This window comes from Coregonus lavaretus, assembly GCF_964263955.1.
Source record: "Coregonus lavaretus genome assembly, chromosome: 25".
In the NCBI taxonomy this organism is placed as follows: Eukaryota; Metazoa; Chordata; class Actinopteri; order Salmoniformes; family Salmonidae; genus Coregonus; species Coregonus lavaretus.
In genome coordinates, this window is record NC_140012.1 from 4,412,309 (window position 1) to 4,437,436 (window position 25,128).

At 43.8% G+C, this 25,128-nt stretch overlaps 1 protein-coding gene across 1 annotated transcript; it reads right to left on the reverse strand.

The window, feature by feature from the left end:
• Positions 1 to 3,017: 3,017 nt before the first annotated feature.
• LOC311100336 (V-type proton ATPase 16 kDa proteolipid subunit c) lies at positions 3,018 to 15,751 on the reverse strand. Its single transcript, XM_084141221.1, has 3 exons — positions 15,459 to 15,751; positions 4,752 to 4,935; positions 3,018 to 4,440 (listed from the first exon to the last, which is right to left on the reverse strand). The coding sequence occupies exons 1-3, from the start codon at positions 15,529 to 15,531 to the stop codon at positions 4,236 to 4,238; spliced, it is 462 nt and encodes a 153-aa protein (XP_083997347.1). The 5' UTR covers positions 15,532 to 15,751; the 3' UTR covers positions 3,018 to 4,235.
• Between the last annotated feature and the right edge of the window lie 9,377 nt (positions 15,752 to 25,128).

Below are 25,128 nucleotides of genomic sequence, written 5' to 3' on the forward strand. Positions count from 1 at the left end.
TCACTCACCACCTTCCGGAGACACTTGAAACCCCACCTCTTTAAGGAATACCTGGGATAGGATAAAGTAATCCTTCTAACCCCCCCCCCTACCCCACCCCCCCCAATAATAATAATAATAATAATAATAATAATATTGTAAAGTGGTTGTCCCACTGGCTATCATAAGGTGAATGCACCAATTTGTAAGTCGCTCTGGATAAGAGCGTCTGCTAAATGACGAAAATGTAAAATGTATATATTTTCATGTGACAACACTGAAGAAATGACACTTTGCTACAATGTACAGTAGTGAGTGTACAGCTTGTATCACAGTGTAAATTTGCTGTCCCCTCAAAATAACTCAACACACAGCCATTCATGTTTAAACCGCTGGCAACAAAAGTGAGTACACCCCTAAGTGAAAATGTCCAAATTGGGCCCAAAGTGTCAATATTTTGTGTGGCCACCATCATTTTCGAGCACCGCCTTAACTCTCTTGGGCATGGAGTTCACCAGAGCTTCACAGGTTGCCACTGGAGTCCTCTTCCACTCCACCATGACGACATCACGGAGCTGGTGGATGTTAGAGACCTTGCACTCCTCCACCTTCCGTTTGAGGATGCCCCACAGATGCTCAATAGGGTTTAGGTCTGGAGACATGCTTGGCCAGTCCGTCACTTTTACCCTCAGCTTCTTTAGCAAGGCAGTGGTCGTCTTGAAGGTGTGTTTGGGGTCGTTATCATGTTGGAATACTGCCCTGAGGCCCAGTCTCCGAAGGGAGGGGATCATGCTCTGCTTCAGTATGTCACAGTACATGTTGGCATTCATGGTTCCCTCAATGAACTGTAGTTCCCAAGTGCCGGCAACACTCATGCAGCCCCAGACCATGACACTCCCACCACCATGCTTGACTGTAGGCAAGACACACTTGTCTTTGTACTCCTCACCTGGTTGCCGCCACACTCGCTTGACACAATCTGAACCAAATAAGTTTATTTTGGTCTCATCAGACCACAGGACATGGTTCCAGTAATCCATGCCCTTAGTCTGCTTGTCTTCAGCAAACTGTTTGCGGGCTTTCTTGTGCATCATCTTTAGAAGAGGCTTCCTTCTGGGACGACAGCCATGCAGACCAATTTGATGCAGTGTGCGGTGTATGGTCTGAGCACTGACAGGCTGACCCCCCACCCCTTCAACCTCTGCAGCAATGCTGGCAGCACTCATACGTCTATTTCCCAAAGACAACCTCTGGATATGACGCTAAGCACGTGCACCCAACTTCTTTGGTCGACCATGGCGAGGCCTGTTCTGAGTGGAACCTGTCCTGTTAAACCGCTGTATGGTCTTGGCCACCGTGCTGAAGCTCAGTTTCAGGGTCTTGGCAATCTTCCTATAGCCCAGGCCATCTTTAGGTAGAGCAACAATTCTTTTTTTCAGATCCTCAGAGAGTTCTTTACCATGAGGTGCCATGTTGAACTTCCAGTGACCAGTATGAGGGAGTGTGAGAGTGATGACACCAAATTTAACACACCTGCTCCCCATTCACACCTGAGACCTTGTAACACTAACGAGTCACATGACACCGGGGAGGGAAAATGGCTAATTGGGCCCAATTTGGACATTTTCACTTAGGGGTGTACTCACTTTTGTTGCCAGCGGTTTAGACATTAATGGCTGTGTGTTGAGTTATTTTGAGGGGACAGCAAATTTACACTGTTATACAAGCTGTACACTCACTACTTTACATTGTAGCAAAGTGTCATTTCTTCAGTGTTGTCATATGAAAATATATACTCAAATATTTACAAAAATGTGAGGGGTGTACTCACTTTTGTGAGATACTGTAGGTCTGTAACAGTTTGGATCTAAAGTGTCACCCCTTTGAAGAGGGGGATGACCGCGGCAGCTTTCCAATCTCTGGGGATCTCAGACGATACGAGAGAGGTTGAACACGCTAGTAATAGGGGTTGCGACAATTTCTGCTGCAAATTTTAGCCCAGTTGATTTGTAGGGGTCCAGATGTAGCAGCTCTTTCAGGACATCAGCTATCTGGGGGGGTGCAGAGCTGGTGGCCGGGGTAGGGGTAGCCAGGTGGAAAGCATGGCCAGCCGTAGCAAAATGCTTATTGAAATTCTATATTATCGTAGATTTATCGGTGGTGACAGTTTTTCCTAGCCTCAGTGCAGTGGGTAGCTGGGAGGATGTGCTCTTATTCTCCATGGACTTTAGTGTCCCAAAACCTTTTGGAGTTAGTGCTACAGGATGCAAACTTCTGTTCGAAAAAGCTAGCCTTTGCTTTCCTAACTGATTGTGTTTATTGGTTCCTGACTTCCCTGAAAAGTTGCATATAGCGGGGGCTGTTCTATGCTAATGCAGTACGCCACAGGATGTTTTTGTGCTGGTCAAGGGCAGTCAAGTCTGAGGTAAACCAGGGGCTATATCTGTTCTTAGTTCTGCATTTTTTGAATGGGGCATGCTTATTTAAGATGGAGAGGAAAGCACTTTTGAAGAACATCCAGGCATCCTCTACAGACAGAATGAGGTCAATATCCATCCAGGATACCCGGGCCAGGTCAATTAGAAAGGCCTGCTCGCTGAAGTCTTTTAGGGAGCGTTTGACAGTGATGAGGGGTAGTCGAGTTTGACACCCATTGTAAACGAATGGACAGCTGAACATTCTATCTAGACAGCCACAAATCCTATCACAAAATTCCACATGTTCCACTATACAGACTTCCGATTTGATTTCTCCCAGTTCTGAGCAGCTGAGTTACCAAATAATTAATCAAATCCAATCTTTGTAATGAGTGCGCATGTCGATGAACGGTGGTGATTCAACATGTAGAATCGTTGGGAAATTAATTGAAAGTGACCGCCGATCTTCTGGTCAGAGGCAATAGGATGGCCACCCGCTGCTTTCACGTACACTCGACTGTCAGGTGCTCTGGTGTGTTTGCTATCTAAAGAGGTGAATCTTTGATGACAACAGAGGTGTTAACCATTGTATGAAGAATGACAACGTTCAGCATCCTGAGAGAAATTAAGTATGATTTATAACAAAAATACAATTTATCAACAAAAGAGCCAAAACAATTCATTAAATGATTTCTGTAATTGATCACAATGTGAGATGTAATTAATTTAAATTACAATAAAGGTTATTTTTAATCAAATTGAAGATAACATGAAAAATGGGTACCATTTAGCTCAATTCAACATCACCTTGAAAATAACCCATATCTCAAGGAAATTACCTGTTATAACTTAAGTGAAAATAAATTCCTACACCAAAACATCACCTGGCTACCCATTTGAATTACACTATGGTACAGACAGTATGGCGAAGTACAAGGAATTTTCAACTAAAAACTATAACTCCATGCACGTTTAATGGAAGCGATGTGTGATGAAAAATCTACAGATGAGCGGGATGAAGCTGCTAAAGTTTTGAAAATTACACTTGTGAGACCCAACACTGGGCACACACCTTTAATGCAATCAAACAGCGGTACTACAGGAAAACATTGAAGTGTTTCGAGAATGTTTTCATTATGATTAAAATACAGTTACACACAAAACTCCCACTCCACCAGCCACACACTAAAGGCAATCTTAATTTTAAACCAAGTAATACATCCAGAGGAATTCCAACCCACATCACAATTAACCCACAGTGCATTAAATCTATCTATAGATATATTTATATGTACGCATGTCTGTATATATCATGGGGAATTAAAGATTTTTGCTCCATTTAAACATTTATAAATAAGATAGAAAAAAGAAAAAAAAAACACAAAACAAAGCCAAGTCCATACATATTTCTTTCTTTACAAATGGAGCCTCAGACATTAAATGCAGAAGTCATGTAAACTCCCAAATCAATGCAGGAGAAAAAGCAGTGGGGCCCTTTGGTCAGCTCTCTAAGACCAGAGGCAGAAACCAGCAAGAAACCTGGCAAGCCTGGAGGCTGTAAAACCAGTGGGGGGAAAGGGAATCTTCATACATTTTGCAACACACAGGACAGACAAATCACTACATTGCATTTGACTATCAAAATCGGGACGACTGTACACATTGTAGAGATAAGACCATATTTATGGAGCCATTTCTAATTATATCATTATTTTCCACATTCGGCACACACACATATACTTATTTTGTCATAAGTTTAAATTTTTTAAATTCAGTTTTACTCTTCTTTTTTTTCTCCAGCAGCAACATAAAAGAGATTTTGGTGGAGAGGTTGATGGTTTATTTAGTGGACAGGATGAGGGCCACGATGAGACCGTAGAGCCCGAGGACCTCTGCGAAGATCAAGATGAGGATCATGCCCACGAAGAGCCGGGGCTGCTGGGCCGTGCCCCTAACGCCCGCGTCACCTACGATACCAATTGCAAAGCCAGCTGCCAGCCCGCTCAAGCCCACACTCAGCCCAGCACCCAGGTGGAGGAAACTCCTACAACACAGAGAGGATTACCATAGGATCAATACAGTGGACAGGGTTTCTATGTGATACAGAATGAACAATGACAAAAGTAAGATGAGATGTTTTCAATGAAAGACAATTACAAAATATTGGGCAATAAAACTACCATTTCCATGGTATATAGATTTGATCTAATATTAAATGTCAGGTGTAATGGATTAATGGACCAATTGCCTCAGAGCCTGTTATAAGTTCCTCACCTTGTAGTATTAGGAATCGAGGGGAAATGCAAATACAGCCAATTTCAAGAAATTAATGGAAGTGGGAGATGTCAGACTCACTTGTAGAGGGTGACCTTCTCGGAGATGTTGTTAGCGATGAGCACCGCTACTACCAGGCCGTAGATGGCTATGATACCCGCCATGACCACGGGGATGATAGACTTCATGATGAGCTCCGGCCTCATCACCGACATGGCAGCAATCCCTGTTCCACTCTTAGCTGTGCCATAGGCTGCTCCCAAGGCTGGTGGAGGAGAGGGAGAGAGAGTATTAGATCCATATAATACTATAGTAATACAATATAACACTATAGTAAATAATTGAACACGTAAGGGATAAATCAACAAGGGGCTATGGGTTCTATGGAAAATAATGAACGACGTGGAAAGTGTGTTCCACGACGTGCTAACCGAGTTACATTATTTTCCAAAGAACCCATAGATCCTCTTTATACCATGGCTATAATTTAACACTAGAAATTAATTAAATTTGCCAGTGGAAATGTGTTCAACATCCACTGAAGTACACTATATATACACAAAAGTATGTGGACAACCCTTCAAATTAGTGAATTTGGCCATTTCAGCCACTGACAGGTGAATAAAATCGAGCACACATCCATGCAATCTCCATAGACAAACATTTGCAGTAGAATGTTCTTACTGAAGAGCTCAGTGACTTTCAACATGGCACCGCCGTAGGATGCCACCTTTCCAACAAGTCAGTCCTTCAAATTTATGCCCTGCTAGAGCTGCCCCGGTCAACTGTAAGTGCTGTTATTGTGAAGTGGAAACTTCTAGGAGCAACAACATCTCAGCCGCAAAGTGGTAGGCCACACAAGCTCACAGAACAGGACCGCCGAGTGCTGAAGTGCGTAAAAATCCTCGGTTGCAACACTCACTACAGAGTTCCAAACTGCCTCTGGAAGCAATGTCAGCATAAGAACTGTTCGTCGGGAGCGTCATGAAATGGGTTTCCATGGCCGAGCAGCCGCACACAAGCCTAAGATCACCATGCATTAATATGGGGGAAACTCCATATTAATGCCCATGATTTTGGAATGAGATGTTTGACGAGCAGGTGTCCACATACTAGCTACACTACATTACCAAAAGTAAGTTTACTAGATAGCTACAGTAGTTGCTGTGGTAATCTAACAAACAGACTTGCTAGTTTAGCTAACCAAACCATCAGTCCTAGCTTGCTATTATGAAAATCGAATTCAACAATAGTAATACTGTTTTCAATTCAACCTTTGCTTTAAAAAGCAGCTCAAAACAAAACATGTAAAAATAAACAATGAGCCATTGAATTCTACCGTGCAATAATATAGGGAAATAATGCACACTCTAGAATGCCCTTCAAGACAATCAGAAAGGAGTATTCAACAATACCATGGAATAATTATGTACTATTTAATTATGTGATTAGATCAATGTACAAATAGAGTAGAATACAGAGTTGAGCAACATGGAGGAACTGAAATCGAGGATTAGGTAACAAATTCACAACTCACAGTTTATGTTCCCTGTACAAGGGCAATGTAGCTACAGCTGGAAAATTCTTGTGTATGAGGAAATTACCAGCATCATGTTGTTTTCTCCCACATTGGCATTGCCTAACCACTGATAATGTGCTTGACTGCGGATCTCAAACCACTATTCCATTTAACAGCTACGGTTCAGGGCCAATTCTCTTCACCTCAACCCATAGTACCCACAGGGAATGGAGAGCTGAGGTTAACCCTGTTCATTCCATTTCATGGCTTTCAAATCAGGCTGAGTGTTTTCATCCTGTGCCAGAGCAGCACGAATCTAAATCACTCCTCCTACCAGTCCCTGCCTGAAGAACAGACTCATTAGGTTCTCCATACAGGGAGCTGCTGACTTCAGAGAACAGCAGAATATCACATCCCTCCAGAGGCAACCAGCAGCAGAAGTAGCTGTTAAAGGGATACAAACCAGCACCAGCCGCCACAGAAACAATCCGATGTCACATCGTCAGCGTCCGACAGCACTCAATAAATAAATAGATTACATTTTTAAGACAGCGCTAACCGGTGTCATGTAAAAATGTTCCCAGCGTGAAAATGTTCACGTTCGGATAGCTCTGTGTTCTGATCAATTGTGACGTTATGTTTGAAAACGTATGTAACGTCTGAACCGTTTGAGCTAGAAACTATTGGACCCAGTTCTAAAAAGCTGAGAGTCTCAAACACGAACGTGTTGCCCTTTTTGCTCTACGACACCCACAAAATTCACGGGACTAGTCCGAAGTCAAACCCCTCGGCGTACCAATTATAACTATGTGGACCCAGGTCTAAAAAACTGACTCACAAACGCGTTGTCCATTTTGCTCTTCGCCCACAAGCTTCACGGGACATGTCTGAAGTCAGAACCGAGAACAATTAGAACATGAAAATGAATAGACAATTGAATTGGGAACACTTTTAGTTGGGAACATTTTGACATGACAAGAGGCAGCAGGGCACTCTAATGTAATAGAGGCCCAGCAGAATCAGCACGTCGACAGGCGGCTCGAGACGACACAGACCAGCATGCAGACAGCCAGAGACGTCACAGAGTGCCGACGTCTGCAGGAGAGGCAGAGAAACCGAGGAAGAACAGTGTTGTGATAAAATGGTGGTCCTCTGTAGCGCAGCTGGTAGAGCACGGCGCTTGTAACGCCAAGGTAGTGGGTTCGATCCCCGGGACCACCCATACACAAAAAAAATGTATGCACGCATGACTGCAAGTCGCTTTGGATAAAAGCGTCTGCTAAATGGCATATTATTATTATTATTATAAAATCAATACTCTCTTAGGCCTCTAAAAATGGATGTGCTCGGTCGGTAACTGGTCAGCCGACTGGAGGATCAAATTAAATGTATCTCTAGATAACGGTGAGAGAATGTCAGAGCAGCATGGGGGCGACAGGCCGCCGTGGTCGTGAATCAGAGGCAGGCTGGGCTGACGAGATTTCCCCCACGTCAGTCCGCGCTCTCACCCGCAGCGAGCGCACACTAAACTGACAGCCCAGAGCTGGCTACGACTGACCAGAGCATCTAATATGCAGCCTAACTAGCAGCCACTGCCTGACTGTGTCTGCAATCTGCGCCACTCTTCCCTTAGCATTGTGCAAGGAGGATGACACTGGACAAGGTCATTTGTGTTGGTGGAGAAAGGGCAATATTAAGTTTGCCTCTCAACCCAGCAAGGAGTGCTAAGAAGCTCCAGGATATAGCTACAGTATGTGAATATGACTTCATCAAATAGCCTAGGAGAAATTGTGCTCGAAGGAGTGAATTAGCCAGTTAGACATGTTACATGTAGAGATTTGCATTCACTGTGTAAATATTACAAAACACTATAGATTGACTACCTAGACCTTGAAGCCTGAACCTCTTTAAACAGGTCTCTTGCACTGCAGACAGACCACAGAACCACAAAACCCAAGCAATATGTTATGGGCAGTGGATCAACGATGCTCCTTCGTGAATGGCCATGGTCAGCCTCCATGAGTCCTAAAGGGAACATTGGATTCATCTTCCACTGTTTTCTCTATCTCTATGAGTGAGTCCTTGTGTGTGCAGAATGAATAGGACAGGGTCTGAGACTTTTTTGCCTGATTCCATTTTCTCTTTTGTTTTTCCAGGTTTCACACTTTTTTATTTTTTTTTAAATAGAAAAAACAAAAAATGGATGTTAAGTCCACAACAATGCTTAAACCACATCAGAAGACCACTTTTGAGGTCTGGGAAAATCTACAAAATGTAGAATTTTGGGTGTAGTATCCTTCAATTAAATTGTACACCAGCCAGAGACCGCTGCTTGGTTAGCCATGTTTCTGTAGCGCTCATGTGGTTGCAGAGTTAGCAAAACAAATGGAAACTGGATTGATGCCAATAATCATGATATCATTCTGGCAGTTAGGCATAGGCTAGAGGTCCTGGGGCTTTCCCACCCGGACCCGTTCTGAACAGACCCGAGGACAAATAGACCCGTTCCGTATAGACCTGGTCGGATCCAGACCCCGTCTGTACAGTGTGAGGGAAGCAGCAGAAAAGTAATTTAAGCTACTTTATTCATCTGAGCTGAAAAGGCACGAAAGGAGGGAGAGAAAGGTGCCACTCTAGCAGGCGGGGTAGGGGCCGTACTTGTGAGCAAGTGACACGGGGCGCAGGGACGAGGGAGGGAGAGACAGCAACCAACCAAGCTGACTCGCGCGCTAGTAGACTAATAAGCTGCCATTTCTAGGTTATTTATCAAATATGATTACATAGTAACAGTCTTGACTGCATCAAACCAGGAGACACTAGTAAAGCTAGCAAACGTTAGTTGAGGCTGCAGTGCATACGCTCTCATCCTACAGTTGCAAACAACTCCATTCAGAATATTAAGTAGCAGCCTACCTGTTTGCTATTGGTCGTTGTAGCCTATCCTTCTCCTTGAACTTTCAATTCCGTCATAATTCCATCTTCCATTGATTAGATATCCCAACTTGCCACACACGGAGGCTCTATGACTGTAGCCTATTGCTGCTTTGATGACTTGATGATTGGCCAACAACAAGCTATACGCATCACTCTCGTGAAACACAAGTCTCTCTCTCTGGATCTGTACAGGCCCTTCCGGACAAGTCAGTTAAAATTACACGTACCCGAGACCCGCGACAATCATTTCTGATCTGACCCAGACCCGTGACATTTAGAATTCTGGATCCAGATCCTGCTCCGGTCTCAGATCGCTGGTACAGGTGGATCCGTGAAGACCTCTTGCAAAGGCTATTTTGTAGTTAGGCTAACATTTAATTGAGAAGGTTTTTGGGAAAGGCTTTCTATTTACCAGAAGACGGTTGTCATTACATTAGCATCATCGCTAACGGCTACACAAAGAGGTAGACAATCACGCACAGACAGGGACATTCCTGTGCCATTGCCTCTTCAGAAAGTTTAAGGAAAATATGAATCACTGATGCTTTTTGTTCAAGTTTTATGATAATCTTTGGCAAATTAATGAATTTTCTAAGTTCAATACATTTAGTGGATTTCCTACTTAGTTCAATACATTTATGAATATTGTTGAATTGCGTTTTAATGTCTGGATTCTGTGTGCAACGCATATTTTATAGGGCCCTAGCATTGGCACAGCAGCTACAGAGCGAAAAATAGGGTTTCTGAACTGTCTACATATTTCAACATGGTTTTTCAAGAGTTTGCAGATACTTCACATGGAATAATGCAAATATGCCCTTTCAGCGGGTGGCAAATAAAATTTGAATGAATGAATCCATCCATCTCTTAAAGTAGGGAGGAATCCCACCAATCTAGCTGTTGCGTCTAACCCAACACAAAGCAGTCCAACTGACTACTTGGTTTACAGTAAAGTCAACAAGAACATTTGTTTTGTCAGCCCTTGAACTTGCTTCGGGACACATCCCTTGGCATGTAGCCTCAAGACATTTCATGCAGGTGTCCAGAGAGCTCCATGTATTGTCGAGGCAGCCTGAAGGAAGGCGGTGTCTCTGGAGCTTTGTGTGATGGATGGCTCTAGGGGAAGTGGATGGCAAATCCTTAAAATGTGCACATAGCAGCCAGCCACCCGCCAGACCCCTACTTCCCTCTATTCCTTCCTACATGGACTTATTTGTCACAAGACTGATGCCATGTATGCAAGGTTAAATTACTCCGCTCTAAACTTGTCAGACCATTGAACCAATTCACACATTTTAAGTGAGGCACAGTGCCACACAGTAGTGTATTTCTAAGAAAAAGTAGTATCAACTTAAACTTTCAACTTCATATTCAACATATGTGAAAATTGTGTTTCCAATGACATCGGTGTGCATCGTGTGATTTTAACCAATTATGGCATTGCCTACCAATTGTCTACTAATTGGCTGATGTCATTGCAAACACTTATTTTCCTCTGTATTTTTTACTATAAAACATAGAAACGTGCCATGTTCACATGTTGATGTTGGGTTGGTGCTGAGATGAATAGGAAGTTGAAAAATGGTGAAATATTCCTATTTAGACCTTTACTCTACTGAAGACTGGTGTAATAGCCTAGCACTTTTCTCAATATCTCATGGTAGGGAAGTCTATCCACAGGGTTGATGTTACAGCTAAGGCTGTTACAGTGACCGTATTACCACCACACCGGCAGTCATGGTAATTAGGGTTCTCCAAGCGCTGATGGTCATTAGTAGCCTACAAAACTTGATAACTGCCTGGTACTCAGCACTCTATTGTCCCTCTAATCACTCTGACACTGCGAATGTAATCGAAAATCTAATCAAACACTTCATGAGAGCCCATGAGCTCATGTTGAGCAACATTTCTATAGGCTATGCAATTGCGTGAGAAAACAGAGTGATGGCCTCTATTAAAAAGAGGAGGATCCCATCAGCTTTCTATAGGCTAGGCGTACTATATTTATTTCCCAACTTTCCTAATATTAAGCACATTTCTAATCTTTACAACAGGAGTATTAGCCTACCTGGCTGGCATAAAAATGATTCACGGGAAAAGCGTCCTCCATTCGCTATTTAAGTGCATAGATGACATAAAATGTTTGCCCCTACCCCTATTCCGACTAGTGCATAATAATGGTCCATTCTAAATCAAAACTAATTTCACACATATATTATTTAGTATATGTAATCTTTAGATTAAATCAAGAGTAGTGCGATGGGTGACAATATTAGCCTATCACTTGTGAACGATATATTATCACTTGTGAATGATGCCCAGCTTGTGTGCAGTAAGGCAAGAAACGAATGCCTTTTTTTGCGACTTTTTCAAATCATAGTCACACACCTCACGTAGCCTAGCCCATGAGCTTATATGTTTTGATTAGGTTTGTATCACAACTAAAGTGGCAAAATAACTAATAAAATTAAGCACATTAAATCAGCTTTACAACGGGTTTAGAGCCTAACTGGCATACATACGCAGCACATGAGTTTCAACTTTAATAGGAAGCACAATATAGGCAATGGTTTACAAACGCAAATCAGTAGATCAAAAAGTCACTTCACAAAATAAAGAAATAAGCTGGTAATTTACACATTGTTTCTCAATCTGGTAGTGGTGGTGATGCAGTGACATCGCAAGATGGCAGTCTCACGTTTCCTGTAAAGAAACCCTGTAAGATGCTTAATGCTGCTGGGCCTGAATCATCACCGGTGTCCCTGGTCGGCCCCCTCCACTGGGCGCCTGCTACCACCCACCAGATAAAAAGGCACTTAAAAGTTTTGAATATTAAATAAAGAAAACAGTACTCAGTACAGAAATTGTAAATTAAACATCGATTCCTAATTCCGGCCTAGTGATAGTCCAAACCATGTCTCTTGCAATCATAGGCACAGTTGATTGGTAATTCGACGCTGTGAGAAAGCATATTGTTGGAAATGCTTTGAGTGAATGCATCAGACCTAACAAGATAAAAAAATCTAAGACAATACTTATACATCCCTGTCCTTATTTGTCACACGGAAGACTCAAGATCACTAGACAGTTGTTTCTACGCCGTCACTTGCCCGAGGCCATTAAGGATATGAGCGAGCGATCAAATGAATCCACTGTTGCCAATGTCTCGCCTCTGACATTATTTCAACTGAACATGCACATTGGTCATAAATGTGGTAAAATCGTATCTATTAATTGTGGTTTAGTGGTAGGTTGTGTGTATAGGTCTCCACCATGAATGCACTTTCTAAATCATTGGCTACTTGGACATTCCAAATCATAATCAAAGTCCAATCATGTGATCTTATCTCAAATCTCATTCTCCTTAGATTCAAGAATGTCTCCAGCAGTTTATTTCAAATTAGCTTAGGGCTATATAAATTAATTGGTCCACAAGTGGTCAATTTCTATGCAGCAGCATTCGTATCACCCGAATTTACATGGAATTGTTCATACGAAGGGGCTCAAACGATGGCATTGCCTAAATGTTTTGTCTCATCACTTTAGCGTGTTCTCCTACAGGTAGTGCTGAGCGATTAGTGCTTTTTAGGTCGGTGTTAAAAAAAGATAGCACAGTCTTCAATTTCTGTTTTTCCATGTAATATGTGGTTTGAATGCTGTAACACAGAATAAAATAATTAATAAAAGTCCCATGAATGTTAGCGACTGCCCATTACTGCTTATTAATTTACTCACATTACTTTAATAAAACATTTCAGTTGTGTAGATTACATTTGTTTTAGGCTTATTTGATGACTACTATTTCATTCCAAGCTCATCTCTATAGAGCTGCTGCCTATGCTGTCTGACAAAAACACTATTTTAGTAGTTCTTCAAAGTAAGGCATACTTTTATGACTGCTGAATACCAACTATCAATCTTTGATCATGTATTTTCAGGTAGAGATACCTCACGAAGAATCTGCTCGCTCTCTCCCTCCCGATCACGTTCTACTGTCTCTTCTTTCCGTCTCAGACTGGAGAAGAAGGCGCGCAATGGGTTGCTGGTCATTGTAGTTAATTACCACATTTTCTGCGCTAAACTACGTAGAATATTGGCCTGTTGGAAACTACAACTACCTACTACATGGCACAGTTCGGGCTTGATCAGGGGGTCAGGGCTCTGTGTAGGCCAGTAAATTTCTTCCACACCGATCTCGACAAACCATTTCTGTATGGACCTCGCTTTGTGCAAGGGGGCATTGTCATGTTAAAACAGGAAAGGGCCTTCCCCAAACTGTTGCCACAAAGTTGGAAGCACAGAATCGTCTAGAATGTCATTGTATGCTGTAGCATAAAAATTTCCCTTCACCAAACTTTACAGTTGACACTATGCATTCGGGCAGGTAGCGTGCTCCTGGCATCCGCCAAACCTAGATTAATCAGTTGGACTGCCAGATGATGAAGCGTGATTCATCACACCAGAGAACACGTTCCCACTGCTCCAGAGTCCAATGGCGGCGAGCTTTACACCACTCCAGCCGATGCTCGTCTATGGAAACCCATTTAATGAAGCTCCCGACTAACAGTTATTACGCTGACGTTGCTCCCAGAGGCAGTTTGGAACTCAGTAGTGAGTGTTGCAAACGAGGACAGACTATTTTTACGCGCTACAGCACTCGGCAGTCCCGGTTTGTGAGCTTGTATGGCCTATCACTTCGCGGTGAGCCGTTGTTGCTCCTTGACGTTTCCACTTCACAATAATAGCAATTATAGTTGACCGGGGCAGCTCTAGCAGGGAAGAAACTTAAACTGACTTGTTGGAAAGGTGCCATCCTATGACGGTGCCACGTTGAAAGTCACTCAGCTCTTAATTAAGGCCATTCTACTGCCCATGTTTGTCTATGGAGATTGCATGGCCATGTGCTCGATTTTATACACCTGTCAGCAATGGGTGTGGCTGAAATAGCCGAATACACTAATTTGAAGATGTGTCCACATACTCTTGTATATATATACTGTATCTCTAGAGAAACTGTGCATTGCGTTGACACAAAAAAAAAAGATTTCTAATAATTTAACCAAGGTCAATTAGTTGTTTAAAAACAGAAAAATTACCAAAATATTGGTTAATCGCTCAGCACTACCTGCTGGTTATTAGCCTGTCTGGGAGCTTTGAGGACTTTGAGAGTTGGCTAGGTGTTAGCCAGACTAGCTGGTTACCCTTACTGTGCACAGTTGTACTACTATTCTTCAGAGTATCAGTTATATAAACAAAAAATCTGACACTAATGGTAAAGATTCACTATTAATAGGCCATCCCACGTGCCTTCGTTATGAACCGCTAGCCTAAGCTAGTAGCACTATGCACAAAGCAGATCCAACCCGCTTCCTAACAGCTGCACTGATGTCGGACAGCATTCCTGTATATATTAAGACACCGTGGATATGGCTCAGAAAACGTACCCCAATTCAGGGATGTACCCCGAACTGTTACACCAAGATTGAAAGACTGCTTTTTTAAGTAAACTGCATTTTTCGTCTTCATGCTAGCTAGCAGTAGCAACAGCCGAGGTTGTGTTGAACAACAAAGGAGCTGATTGGCTGACACTGCTAATCCAAAATGGCTGCTGTGGCTTGAGTGCCTAGTATGAGGTTGAAAGGGACAGTTTTCAGGTAAAAAGTTGGGATAATGGGACAATTCGGAGTACATCCCTGGATTGAGGTACATTTTTAGAGCCATATCTCTTGACAGCTCCTTGGGTGTCACGGGAATGTTGTCTGACCCTAGTGCAGCTGTAAACAAGCTAGTCGAATTGTGGTATACTATTGCGCATGTCGCAAAGCAGCTTAAACCCGACAAAAATAATTGAGACGCACACATTTCATATCAAACGCATTCATTTGAAGGTGTGGATACTGGTAATGACAGTTTAACAACATACTGGGCAACTTGAATAGCAAGTTATTGTTGTCAAGCTAATGTGACATATCCCAATGACAATTCATGGAATCTCTTCCTACTCCATCCCTTGGTTAACTGTCCGACTAACGTTAGGTTTATCTGGCTAGTATTTTTACTGAACTGGGTAGTTATTAGAAAACGACAGTTTCGATAAAAGTTAGCTAACATTCACTACGCAGATACGACTCAAGTGCGTATACGCTAAGTTAGCTATGTAGCTAGTAAACTAGGCTAGCTTGCTATGTAGCTAGTTGGCTAGCTCGTGTGCTGTCACGCTAACCGTTTCTGGGCTGGTTTCAGGCATTAAAGAAATATGCGGTTTACATTTGGACAAATAATAATTTTGATGCAGTTATATGGTAAATATAGTAATTGAATTGTGTGATAATTACCGCTGAAAACCATAGCTGCAGAGGCACCCATCACTGCGAAGAACGGAGCGTATTCGGGGCTTTCGGACGACATTCTCTCACAGTAAAAAAAAAAAAAAACGATTTACAAAACGGATATTGCTGTTTCCCTTAATGGCTTACCGACTAAACCTATCGAATGCCACGGTCTTTAGCTCTGAACGGAGAAACGTATGTAGCTAACTAGCAATGTAAATGGACTAGTCACGAATCTTCTGATAAATACCCGGCGTAGGAGGAGGACAAAATGGTGAAGCAGAAAATATGACGTGACTGGCCAAACCCCATCATCTACTGTATGTAGGGGAAGCGCCCTCATTGGGAGGCGCTAGCAAGTAACTCTAATAATGATTTACTGCAGCACATCAAACTGAATTTAAATTACAAATAAACAATTGGATATATTTCTGACTTAACCCATGCAAAGTAAATGGTTTATCTCTGGATTCTGTCCATTCTTTTTTTAAGGTCATCCCCTATTTTAGTCTCTTGGTGTGCTCCGCTGCAGGGTTTCCCTTTGATATCTAGCTAGGCATTCTACCTTCAGAATCAAGGATGAAATGATGGGAGAAGTGGGAGAAGGGTGTGGATGCTCTGGGTTTTAAAATGGGTTATTGCCTTTCTCCTTGGAAATTAGGGAAAATATGTAACATCACTTTTTCTTAACAACTATATCATATGCTTCTTATTTGCATTGTTGAAAGTGACATTGAGTGACTAAATTCCCCAACAAACATGTTGCATTTGAAATGCCTTTCTTATGTGTTTTGCACATGATACAATAACACAAATTCAAGATGTACAATTACATTATGAAATCATTCAAATTCATTTCTGCATTTTGCACCGGGATACCATACATGAGAGGGTAATTTACAGTAAGATGTGATATGCAGCAGTGAAGCATGATTGATTGTGTGGTCGGGGAGCCGAGAAGCCCCACAAGTGCAGGCTCAGAGAGCCATGGACAGCATGGGAGTGACGATGAGTGCGTGAGTCAGAGAGAGATTGTGCAGAGTACATCTCCTTATAGGCAGGCAGGCCGTCTGAGCGACCCCTCCCCCACCATGCCACTGCAAAGTCCCTTCACCCTTGATGTAATTTTTCACCAGCATCACAGGACTCTCTCTAGTCTACCTTTTTCTTGGCTAGCGTTCTATAGGCCCGCCTATCTGCCAAATTTGAGGCTCACAATCATCATTATCTTGCAGAGAAATACATGATTTTGTAATAAGGATGCACACAAGGAGAATGGCATCAAGAACATAAAGGTCATAGTTGAATGGAGATCATTTGTGCTCTGGTTTTCTTTCACTCTGGTGGCTGAATGGCTATTGATCCAGGAATCTCATTACTGTGATGTTTGAGGAGGCAGCTTGAGGTAGCCTCTTCTCCATTGTGGCAGGTTTATCTTTATCACGATATCCTATCTGCGATGCCTACTCAGCAGGCTCCCTGCCTGAACATTTTGTCATATCAAATCAAATCAAATTTTATGTCACATGCGCGGAATACAACACCTTACCGTGAAATGCTTACTTACAAGCCCTTAACCAACAATGCAGTTCAAAAAATAGAGTTAAGAAAATATTTACTAAATAAACTGAGGTAAAAAAATAAAAAGGAACACAATAAAATTACATAACAATAACGAGGCTATATACAGGGGGTACCGGTACCGAGTCAATGTGCGGGGGTACAGGTTAGTCGAGGTAGTTTGTACATGTAGGTTGGGGTAAAGTATCTATGCATAGATAATAAACAGCGAGTAGCAGCAGTGTAAAAACAAAGGGAAGGGGGACCAATGTAAATAGTCCGGGTGGCCATTTGATTAATTGTTCAGCAGTCTTATAGCTTGGGGGTAGAAGCTGTTAAGGAGCCTTTTGGACCTAGACTTGGCACTCCGGTACCGCTTGCCGTGCGGTAGCAGAGAGAACAGTCTATGACTTGGGTGACTGGAGTCTTTGACAATTTTTGGGCCTTCCTCTGACACTGCCTAATATATAGGTCCTGGATGGCAGGAAGCTTGGCCCCAGTGATGTATTGGGCCGTACGCACTACCCTCTGTAGCGACTTACGGTCGGATGCCGAGCAATTGCCATACCAGGCGGTGATGCAACCGGTCAGGATGCTCTCGATGGTGCAGCTGTATAACTTTTTGAGGATCTAGGGACCCATGCCAAATCTTTTCAGTCTCCTGAGGGGGAAAAGGTGTTGTCGTGCCCTCTTCACGACTGTCTTGGTGTGTTGGGACCATGATAGTTTGTTGGTGATGTGGACACCAAGGAACTTGAAACTCTCGATACACTCCACTACAGCCCCGTCAATGTTAATGGGGGCCTGTTCGGCCCTCCTTTTCCTGTAGTCAATGATCATCTAATTTGTCTTGCTCACATTGAGGGAGAGGTTGTTGTCCTGGCACCACACGGCCAGGTCTCTGACCTCCTCCCTATAGGCTGTCTCATCGTTGTCGGTGATCAGGCCTACCACTGTTGTGTCGTCAGCAAACTTAATGATGGTGTTGGAGTCGTGCTTGGCCACGCAGTCGTGGGTGAACAGGGAGTACAGGAGGGGACTAAGCACGCACCCCTGAGGGGCCCCGGTGTTGAGGATCAGCGTGGCAGATGTGTTGTTGCCTACCCTTACCACCTGGGGGCGGCCCAGGTGGTAAGTCCAGGATCCAGTTGCAGAGGGAGGTGTTTAGTCCCAGGGTCCTTAGCTTAGTGATGAGCTTTGTGGGCACTATGGTGTTGAACGCTGAGCTGTAGTCAATTAACAGCATTCTCACATAGGTGCTCCTTTTGTCCATGTGGGAAAGGGTAGTGTGGAGTGTGATTGAGATTGGGTCATCTGTGGATCTGTTGGGGCGGTATGCAAATTGGAGTGGGTCAAGGGTTTCCGGGATGATGGTGTTGATTGATGTAAGCCATGACCAGCCTTTCAAAGCACTTCATGCCTACCGACGTGAGTGCTACAGGGTGGTAGTCATTTAGGCAGGTTACCTTCACATTCTTGGGCACAGGGACTATGGTGGTCTGCTTGAAACATATGGGTATTACAGACTCGGTCAGGGACAGGTTGAAAAAGTAAGTGAAAACACTTGCCAGTTGGTCCGCGCATGCTCTGAGTACACGTCCTGGTAATCCGTCTGGCCCCGCGGCCTTGTGAATGTTGACCTGTTTAAAGGTCTTGCTCACATCGGCTATGGAGAGCGTGATCACACAGTCGTCCGGAACAGCTGGTGCTCTCATGCATGCTTTAGTGTTGCTTGCCTCGAAGCGAGCATAAAATACATTTAGCTTTCTGGTAGGCTCGCGTCACTGGGCAGCTCGCGGCTGGGTTTCCCTTTGTAGTCCGTAATAGTTTGCAAGCCCTGCCACATCCGACGAGCGTCAGAGCCGGTGTAGTAGGATTCAATCTTAGTCCTGAATTGACGCTTTGCCTGTTTGATGGTTCGTCTGAGGGCATAGCGGGATTTCTTATACAGTGAGGGAAAAAAGTATTTGATCCCCTGCTGATTTTGTACGTTTTCCCACTGACAAAGAAATTATCAGTCTATAATTTTAATGGTAGGTTTATTTGAACCGTGAGAGACAGAATAACAACAAAAAAATCCAGAAAAACGCATGTCAAAAATGTTATAAATTGATTTGCATTTTAATGAGGGAGATAAGTATTTGACCCCCTCTCAATCAGAAAGATTTCTGGCTCCCAGGTGTCTTTTATACAGGTAACGAGATGATTAGGAGCACACTCTTAAAGGGAGTGCTCGGTTTGTTACCTGTATAAAAGACACCTGTCCACAGAAGCAATCAATCAATCAGATTCCTAACTCTCCACCATGGCCAAGACCAAAGAGCTCTCCAAGGATGTCAGGGACAAGATTGTAGACCTACACAAGGCTGGAATGGGCTACAAGACCATCGCCAAGCAGCTTGGTGAGAAGGTGACAACAGTTGGTGCGATTATTCGCAAATGGAAGAAACACAAAATAACTGTCAATCTCCCTCGGCCTGGGGCTCCATGCAAGATCTCACCTCGTGGAGTTGCAATGATCATGAGAACGGTGAGGAATCAGCCCAGAACTACACGGGAGGATCTTGTCAATGATCTCAAGGCAGCTGGGACCATAGTCACCAAGAAAACAATTGGTTACACACTACGCCGTGAAGGACTGAAATCCTGCAGCGCCTGCAAGGTCCCCCTGCTCAAGAAAGCACATATACAGGCCCGTCTGAAGTTTACCAATGAACATCTGAATGATTCAGAGGAGAACTGGGTGAAAGTGTTGTAGTCAGATGAGACCAAAATGGAGCTCTTTGGCATCAACTCAACTCGCCGTGTTTGGAGGAGGAGGAATGCTGCCTATGACCCCAAGAACACCACCCCCACCGTCAAACATGGAGGTGGAAACATTATGCTTTGGGGGTGTTTTTCTGCTAAGGGGACAGGACAACTTCATCGCATCAAAGGGACGATGGACGGGGCCATGTACCGTCAAATCTTGGGTGAGAACCTCCTTCCCTCAGCCAGGGCATTGAAAATGGGCCGTGGATGGGTATTCCAGCATGACAATGACCCAAAACGCACGGCCAAGGCAACAAAGGAGTGGCTCAAGAAGAAGCACATTAAGGTCCTGGAGTGGCCTAGCCAGTCTCCAGACCTTAATCCCATAGAAAATCTGTGGAGGGAGCTGAAGGTTCGAGTTGCCAAACGTCAGCCTCGAAACCTTAATGACTTGGAGAAGATCTGCAGATCTGCAAAGAGGAGTGGGACAAAATCCCTCCCGAGATGTGTGAAAACCTGGTGGCCAACAACAAGAAACGTCTTACCTCTGTGATTGCCAACAAGGGTTTTGCCACCAAGTACTAAGTCATGTTTTGCAGAGGGGTCAAATACTTATTTCCCTCATTAAAATGCAAATCAATTTATAACATTTCTTACATGCGTTTTTCTGGATTTTGTTGTTGTTATTCTGTCTCTCACTGTTCAAATAAACCTACCATTAAAATTATAGACTGATCATTTCTTTGTCAGTGGGCAAACGTACAAAATCAGCAGGGGATCAAATACTTTTTTCCCTCACTGTAAGCGTCCGGATTAGTGTCCCGCTCCTTGAAAGCAGCAGCTCTAGCCTTTAGCTCGGTGCAGATGTTGCCTGTTATCCATGGCTTCTGTTTGGGATATGTACGTACGGTCACTGTAGGGACGACGTCGTCAATGCACTTATTGTTGAAGCCGGTGACTGAGGTGGTATACTCCTCAATGCCATTGGATGAATCACGGAACATATTCCAGTCTGTGCAAAACAGTCCTGTAGTATAGCATCCGCGTCATCTGACAACGTCCGTATTGAGCGAGTCAATGGTACCTCCTGCTTTAGTTTTTGCTTGTAAGCAGGAATCAGGAGGATAGAATTATGGTCAGATTTGCCAAATGGAGGGTGAGGGAGAGCTTTGTATGCGTCTCTGTGTGTGGAGTAAAGGTGGTCTAGAGTTTTTTTCCCTCTGGTTGTACAGGTGACATGCTGGTAGAAATGAGGTAAAACAGATTTAAATGTGCCTGCATTAATGTCCCCGGCCACTAGGAGCACCACTTCTGGATTAGCATTTTCTTGTTTGCTTATGGCCTTATACAGCTCGTTGAGTGTGGTCTTAGTGCCAGCATCGGTTTGTGGTGGTAAATAGACGGCTACGAATAATATAGATGAGAACTCTCTAGGTAGATAGTGTGGTCTACAGCTTATCATGAGGTACTCTACCTCAGGCGAGCAATACCTTGAGACTTCTTTAATATTAAACATCGCACACCAGCTGTTATTGACAAATAGACACACAACCCCGCCCCTCGTCTTACCAGACGTAGCTGCTCTGTCCTGCAATGCACAGAAAACCCAGCCAGCTCTATGTTATCCGTGTCGTCGTTCAGCCACGCCTCGGTGAAACCTAAGACATTACCGTTTTTAATGTCCTGTTGGTACGATAGTCTCGACCGTAGATCATCGAGTTGGTTTTCCAGTGATTGCACATTGGCCAATAGAACTGATGGTAATGGCGATTGACTCACTCCCCTACGAATCCTAACAAGGCACCCCGACCTTCTCCCTCTGTATCTCTGCCTATGATGTCATATATACGTGTGTGTGTCTTGGTTAATGTCAGGATAGGTGGATCCACGTTCACCGATCGAGACATGGTCTCTGACAGTAGAGGTTAATCAGAGAAAAGCCATGGACTTCCACTGTGCATCCGTTTTATGGATAATGGAATCTCACAATAGGCACCATGTGAAACATTGTCACAAGGGCATGATTCAAAGTGCCCTGCGGGAATGTGTAGATCTGAAAGGATTGGATAGTTTCAAGCAGTATGGCAAGCCTATCAGAGGGCAAGGAGGAGCTACAGCCAGAATTGTTTATTTATCTGATCCCTTCAGCTCTATACAATTGTGTGGTTATGGGCTAGGGATTGTTTCTGAGCAGGGCGGATCTGACATGATGCACTCATAGGGTTTATTGCAAATGCCTTTTGATTGGGTAGATAAACTTGCACAGAGGATGTCCATATTTAGATATTTGATACTAAAGGCAAGAGGCAATTTCATGACTGTAACCCTACAGAGCTCTACCCCCGAACAAGATTTGCCTAGTATCTATTAAAGGAGAAGTTTACACAAAATCCATAAACTCCCAAGTGATTCCATACAAAAAAAACGAGTTCAGTGGAGTTTGCCCTCTCTCCCTCTCTCTCCCTGTAGTGCTGTGTTGAAACAGCTACAAAAACGGGTCACGTGACGTTGCTAGATGCAGGCCTCGCTCTGCTCCTTTGATGATTCATGACTCAGAATTCCGCGAAGTGTGGACAAATTCGTTGTTTTATTGAAAGTGTACGGCCGAATGGGCTATTTTTGTCAAAAGTACTATAGGCTCTGAGTCAGGAAATGTGTACTTTTCCACCTAAAACATTAGCGTTTATTTTATATCATTATTTTATGTAGCCGACTGCGACAGCAGCTGGAGGCGAACAGTGTTGGGAGCGGGCGGGGAATGGCGTCCCTTGAGAGGGCAAGAATGAGATGTATGTCAGGAGAAGTGCAGTATTATCATAAGGAGACATATACTTGGAATACAGAGGAGGAATGGAGGGAAAAAGAGAGGCACAGGAGGTCGAAGAGAGAGAGGTTGGAAGAGGGTGAGCTTGAATTGGTAAAAAATTGTAAGCAGAGCGAGCTCTACACCGGATCAAAAACAGGAGGAGAAATGGTAGTGAATGAGGGCAAAGTATCGGAGGTGGTAGGTGTGGTGAAGTTCTCGGAGCCCGAGGCTTGCACCGAGGGTTAGGATAAAGATGAGTTTGTAACAGTAGGAGTGAGATTTGTGGAAAAAGTGGACCCTTGCCTGTTGACTGATCCATTTGTGATTTCTGGGTGGGTGAAAACGGAGTTAGGTGCTGTGGAATCGGTGAAGGTAACCCAAAGTGGTCTTGTGATAATTGTGTTTCTGTAGGTCAGAGGGAGCAGGGGCTCCGCGTCAAATGAGGGGACAAGAGATGTGAATGGTTTTACTCTCAAGAAAAGGGTGCCATTGAAAGGAGTGATTACTGGGGTAGCGGTAAATGTGAAAGTGGACCAACTGAAGGGGAAGATTCCCGGTGTTTGTGATGCTCGTCGTTTGGTGCGACACAGACAGGGTGGTGTGAGTGGAGAAACAGAAGAGTCGTTGTCTGTTCTTTTGAGTTTTGATGTTGAGTCTATGCCCAACAAAGTGATGTTAGGATATATCAGTTATCCAGTACAAGCTTTTGTACCAAATACATTACATTGTTACAGGTGTCAAGATTATGGGCATGTGGCAGCAGTGTGTAGGAGGGAGATTCCTAGGTGTGAGAAGTGTACAGAAGGGCATGAGACAAATTTATGTTTAGCATTGGGGAAAGAAGCGGTATGTGTTAACTGTAGGGGTGCCCATGGTGCTGGTGAGAGAGAGGCAGGTTGAGGTTAACATTTACATTTTAGTCATTTAGCAGACGCTCTTCTCCAGAGCGACTTACAGTTAGTGAGTGCATACATCATTTATTTTGTATTTATTTTTATTTCATACTGGCCCCCCGTGGGAATCGAACCCACAACCCTGGCGTTGCAAACGCCATGCTCTACCAACTGAGCTACATCCCTGCCGGCCATTCCCTCCCCTACCCTGGACGACGCTGTGCCAATTGTGCGCCGAAGAACACCATCCCAACCGTGAAGCACGGGGGTGGCAGCATCATGCTGTGGGGGTGCTTTGCTGCAGGAGGGACTGGTGCACTTCACAAAATAGATGGTATCATGAGGAAGGAAAATTATGTGAATATATTGAAGCAACATCTCAAGACATCAGTCAGGAAGTTAAAGCTTGGTCGCAAATGGGTCTTCCAAATGGACAATGACCCGAAGCATACTTCCAAAGTTGTGGCAAAATGGCTTAAGGACAATAAAGTCAAGGTATTGGAGTGGCCATCACAAAGCCCTGACCTCAATCCTAGAGAAAGTTTGTGGGCAGAACTGAAAAAGCGTGTGCGAGCAAGGAGGCCTACAAACCTGACTCAGTTACACCAGCTCTGTCAGGAGGAATGGGCCAAAATTCACCCAATTTATTGTGGGAAGCTTGTGGAAGGCTACCCGAAACGTTTGACCCAAGTTAAACAATTTAAAGGCAATGCTACCAAATACTAATTGAGTGTATGTAAACTTCTGACCCACTTGGAATGTGATGAAAGAAATAAAAGCTGAAATAAATCATTCTCTCTACTATTATTCTGACATGTCACATTCTTAAAATAAAGTGGTGATCCTAACTGAGTTTTACCAGGATTAAATGTCAGGAATTGTGAAAAACTGAGTTTAAATGTATTTGGCTAAGGTGTATGTAAACTTCCGACTTCAACTGTACATATGAAATGAGTAAAGGAGTATGTAAATATTATTAAAGTGACTAGTGTTCCATTATTAAAGTGACCAGAGATTCCACGTCTATGTACATAGGGCAGCAGCCTCTAAGGTGCAGGGTTGAGTAACCGGGTGGTAGCCGGCTAGTGATGATCTATTTAACAGTCTGATGGCTGTCACGGTTTCGGCCGAGGCTGCTCCTCCTCCTTGTTCGGGCAGGCTTCGGCGGTCGTCGTCCCCGGAGTACTAGCTGCCACCGTTCGATGTTTCATGTTTGTTTGGTTTTGTCTGTTTGTACACCTGTCCCTTGTTAGTGTTTGATTTTGTTTCCTATTTAGTTATCGTGTGTTGGGTCAGGTGTTATGTGTGATTGTTTTTTGTCAAGCTGTTGCTCTCTGGATTTACTCTCGTGTTTTGTTGTGTTTCGAGAGTCCGCACTGTGTGCGCTATCGTTGTTTTACGCACTGTGTTTATTTGTGCGTAATTTGTATTTTGCCTCCCGGTTGGGTTGGCTGTTCGCCTGTTTGGTGCTGCTTTCGTTGACTAAAGTCTGTTCACGAACGCCCGTGTTTCCTGCGCTTGATTTCCACACCGCATCTACACTCAGCTACTGACAGAATCACACATCAACCCATGGAATCAGCAGGAGCAACCGCGCCAACGGACATCATGGAGGACCGTCTTCGTGGGCAGGAGGACAGGATCAACCAGATCGGTCACGCCCTGG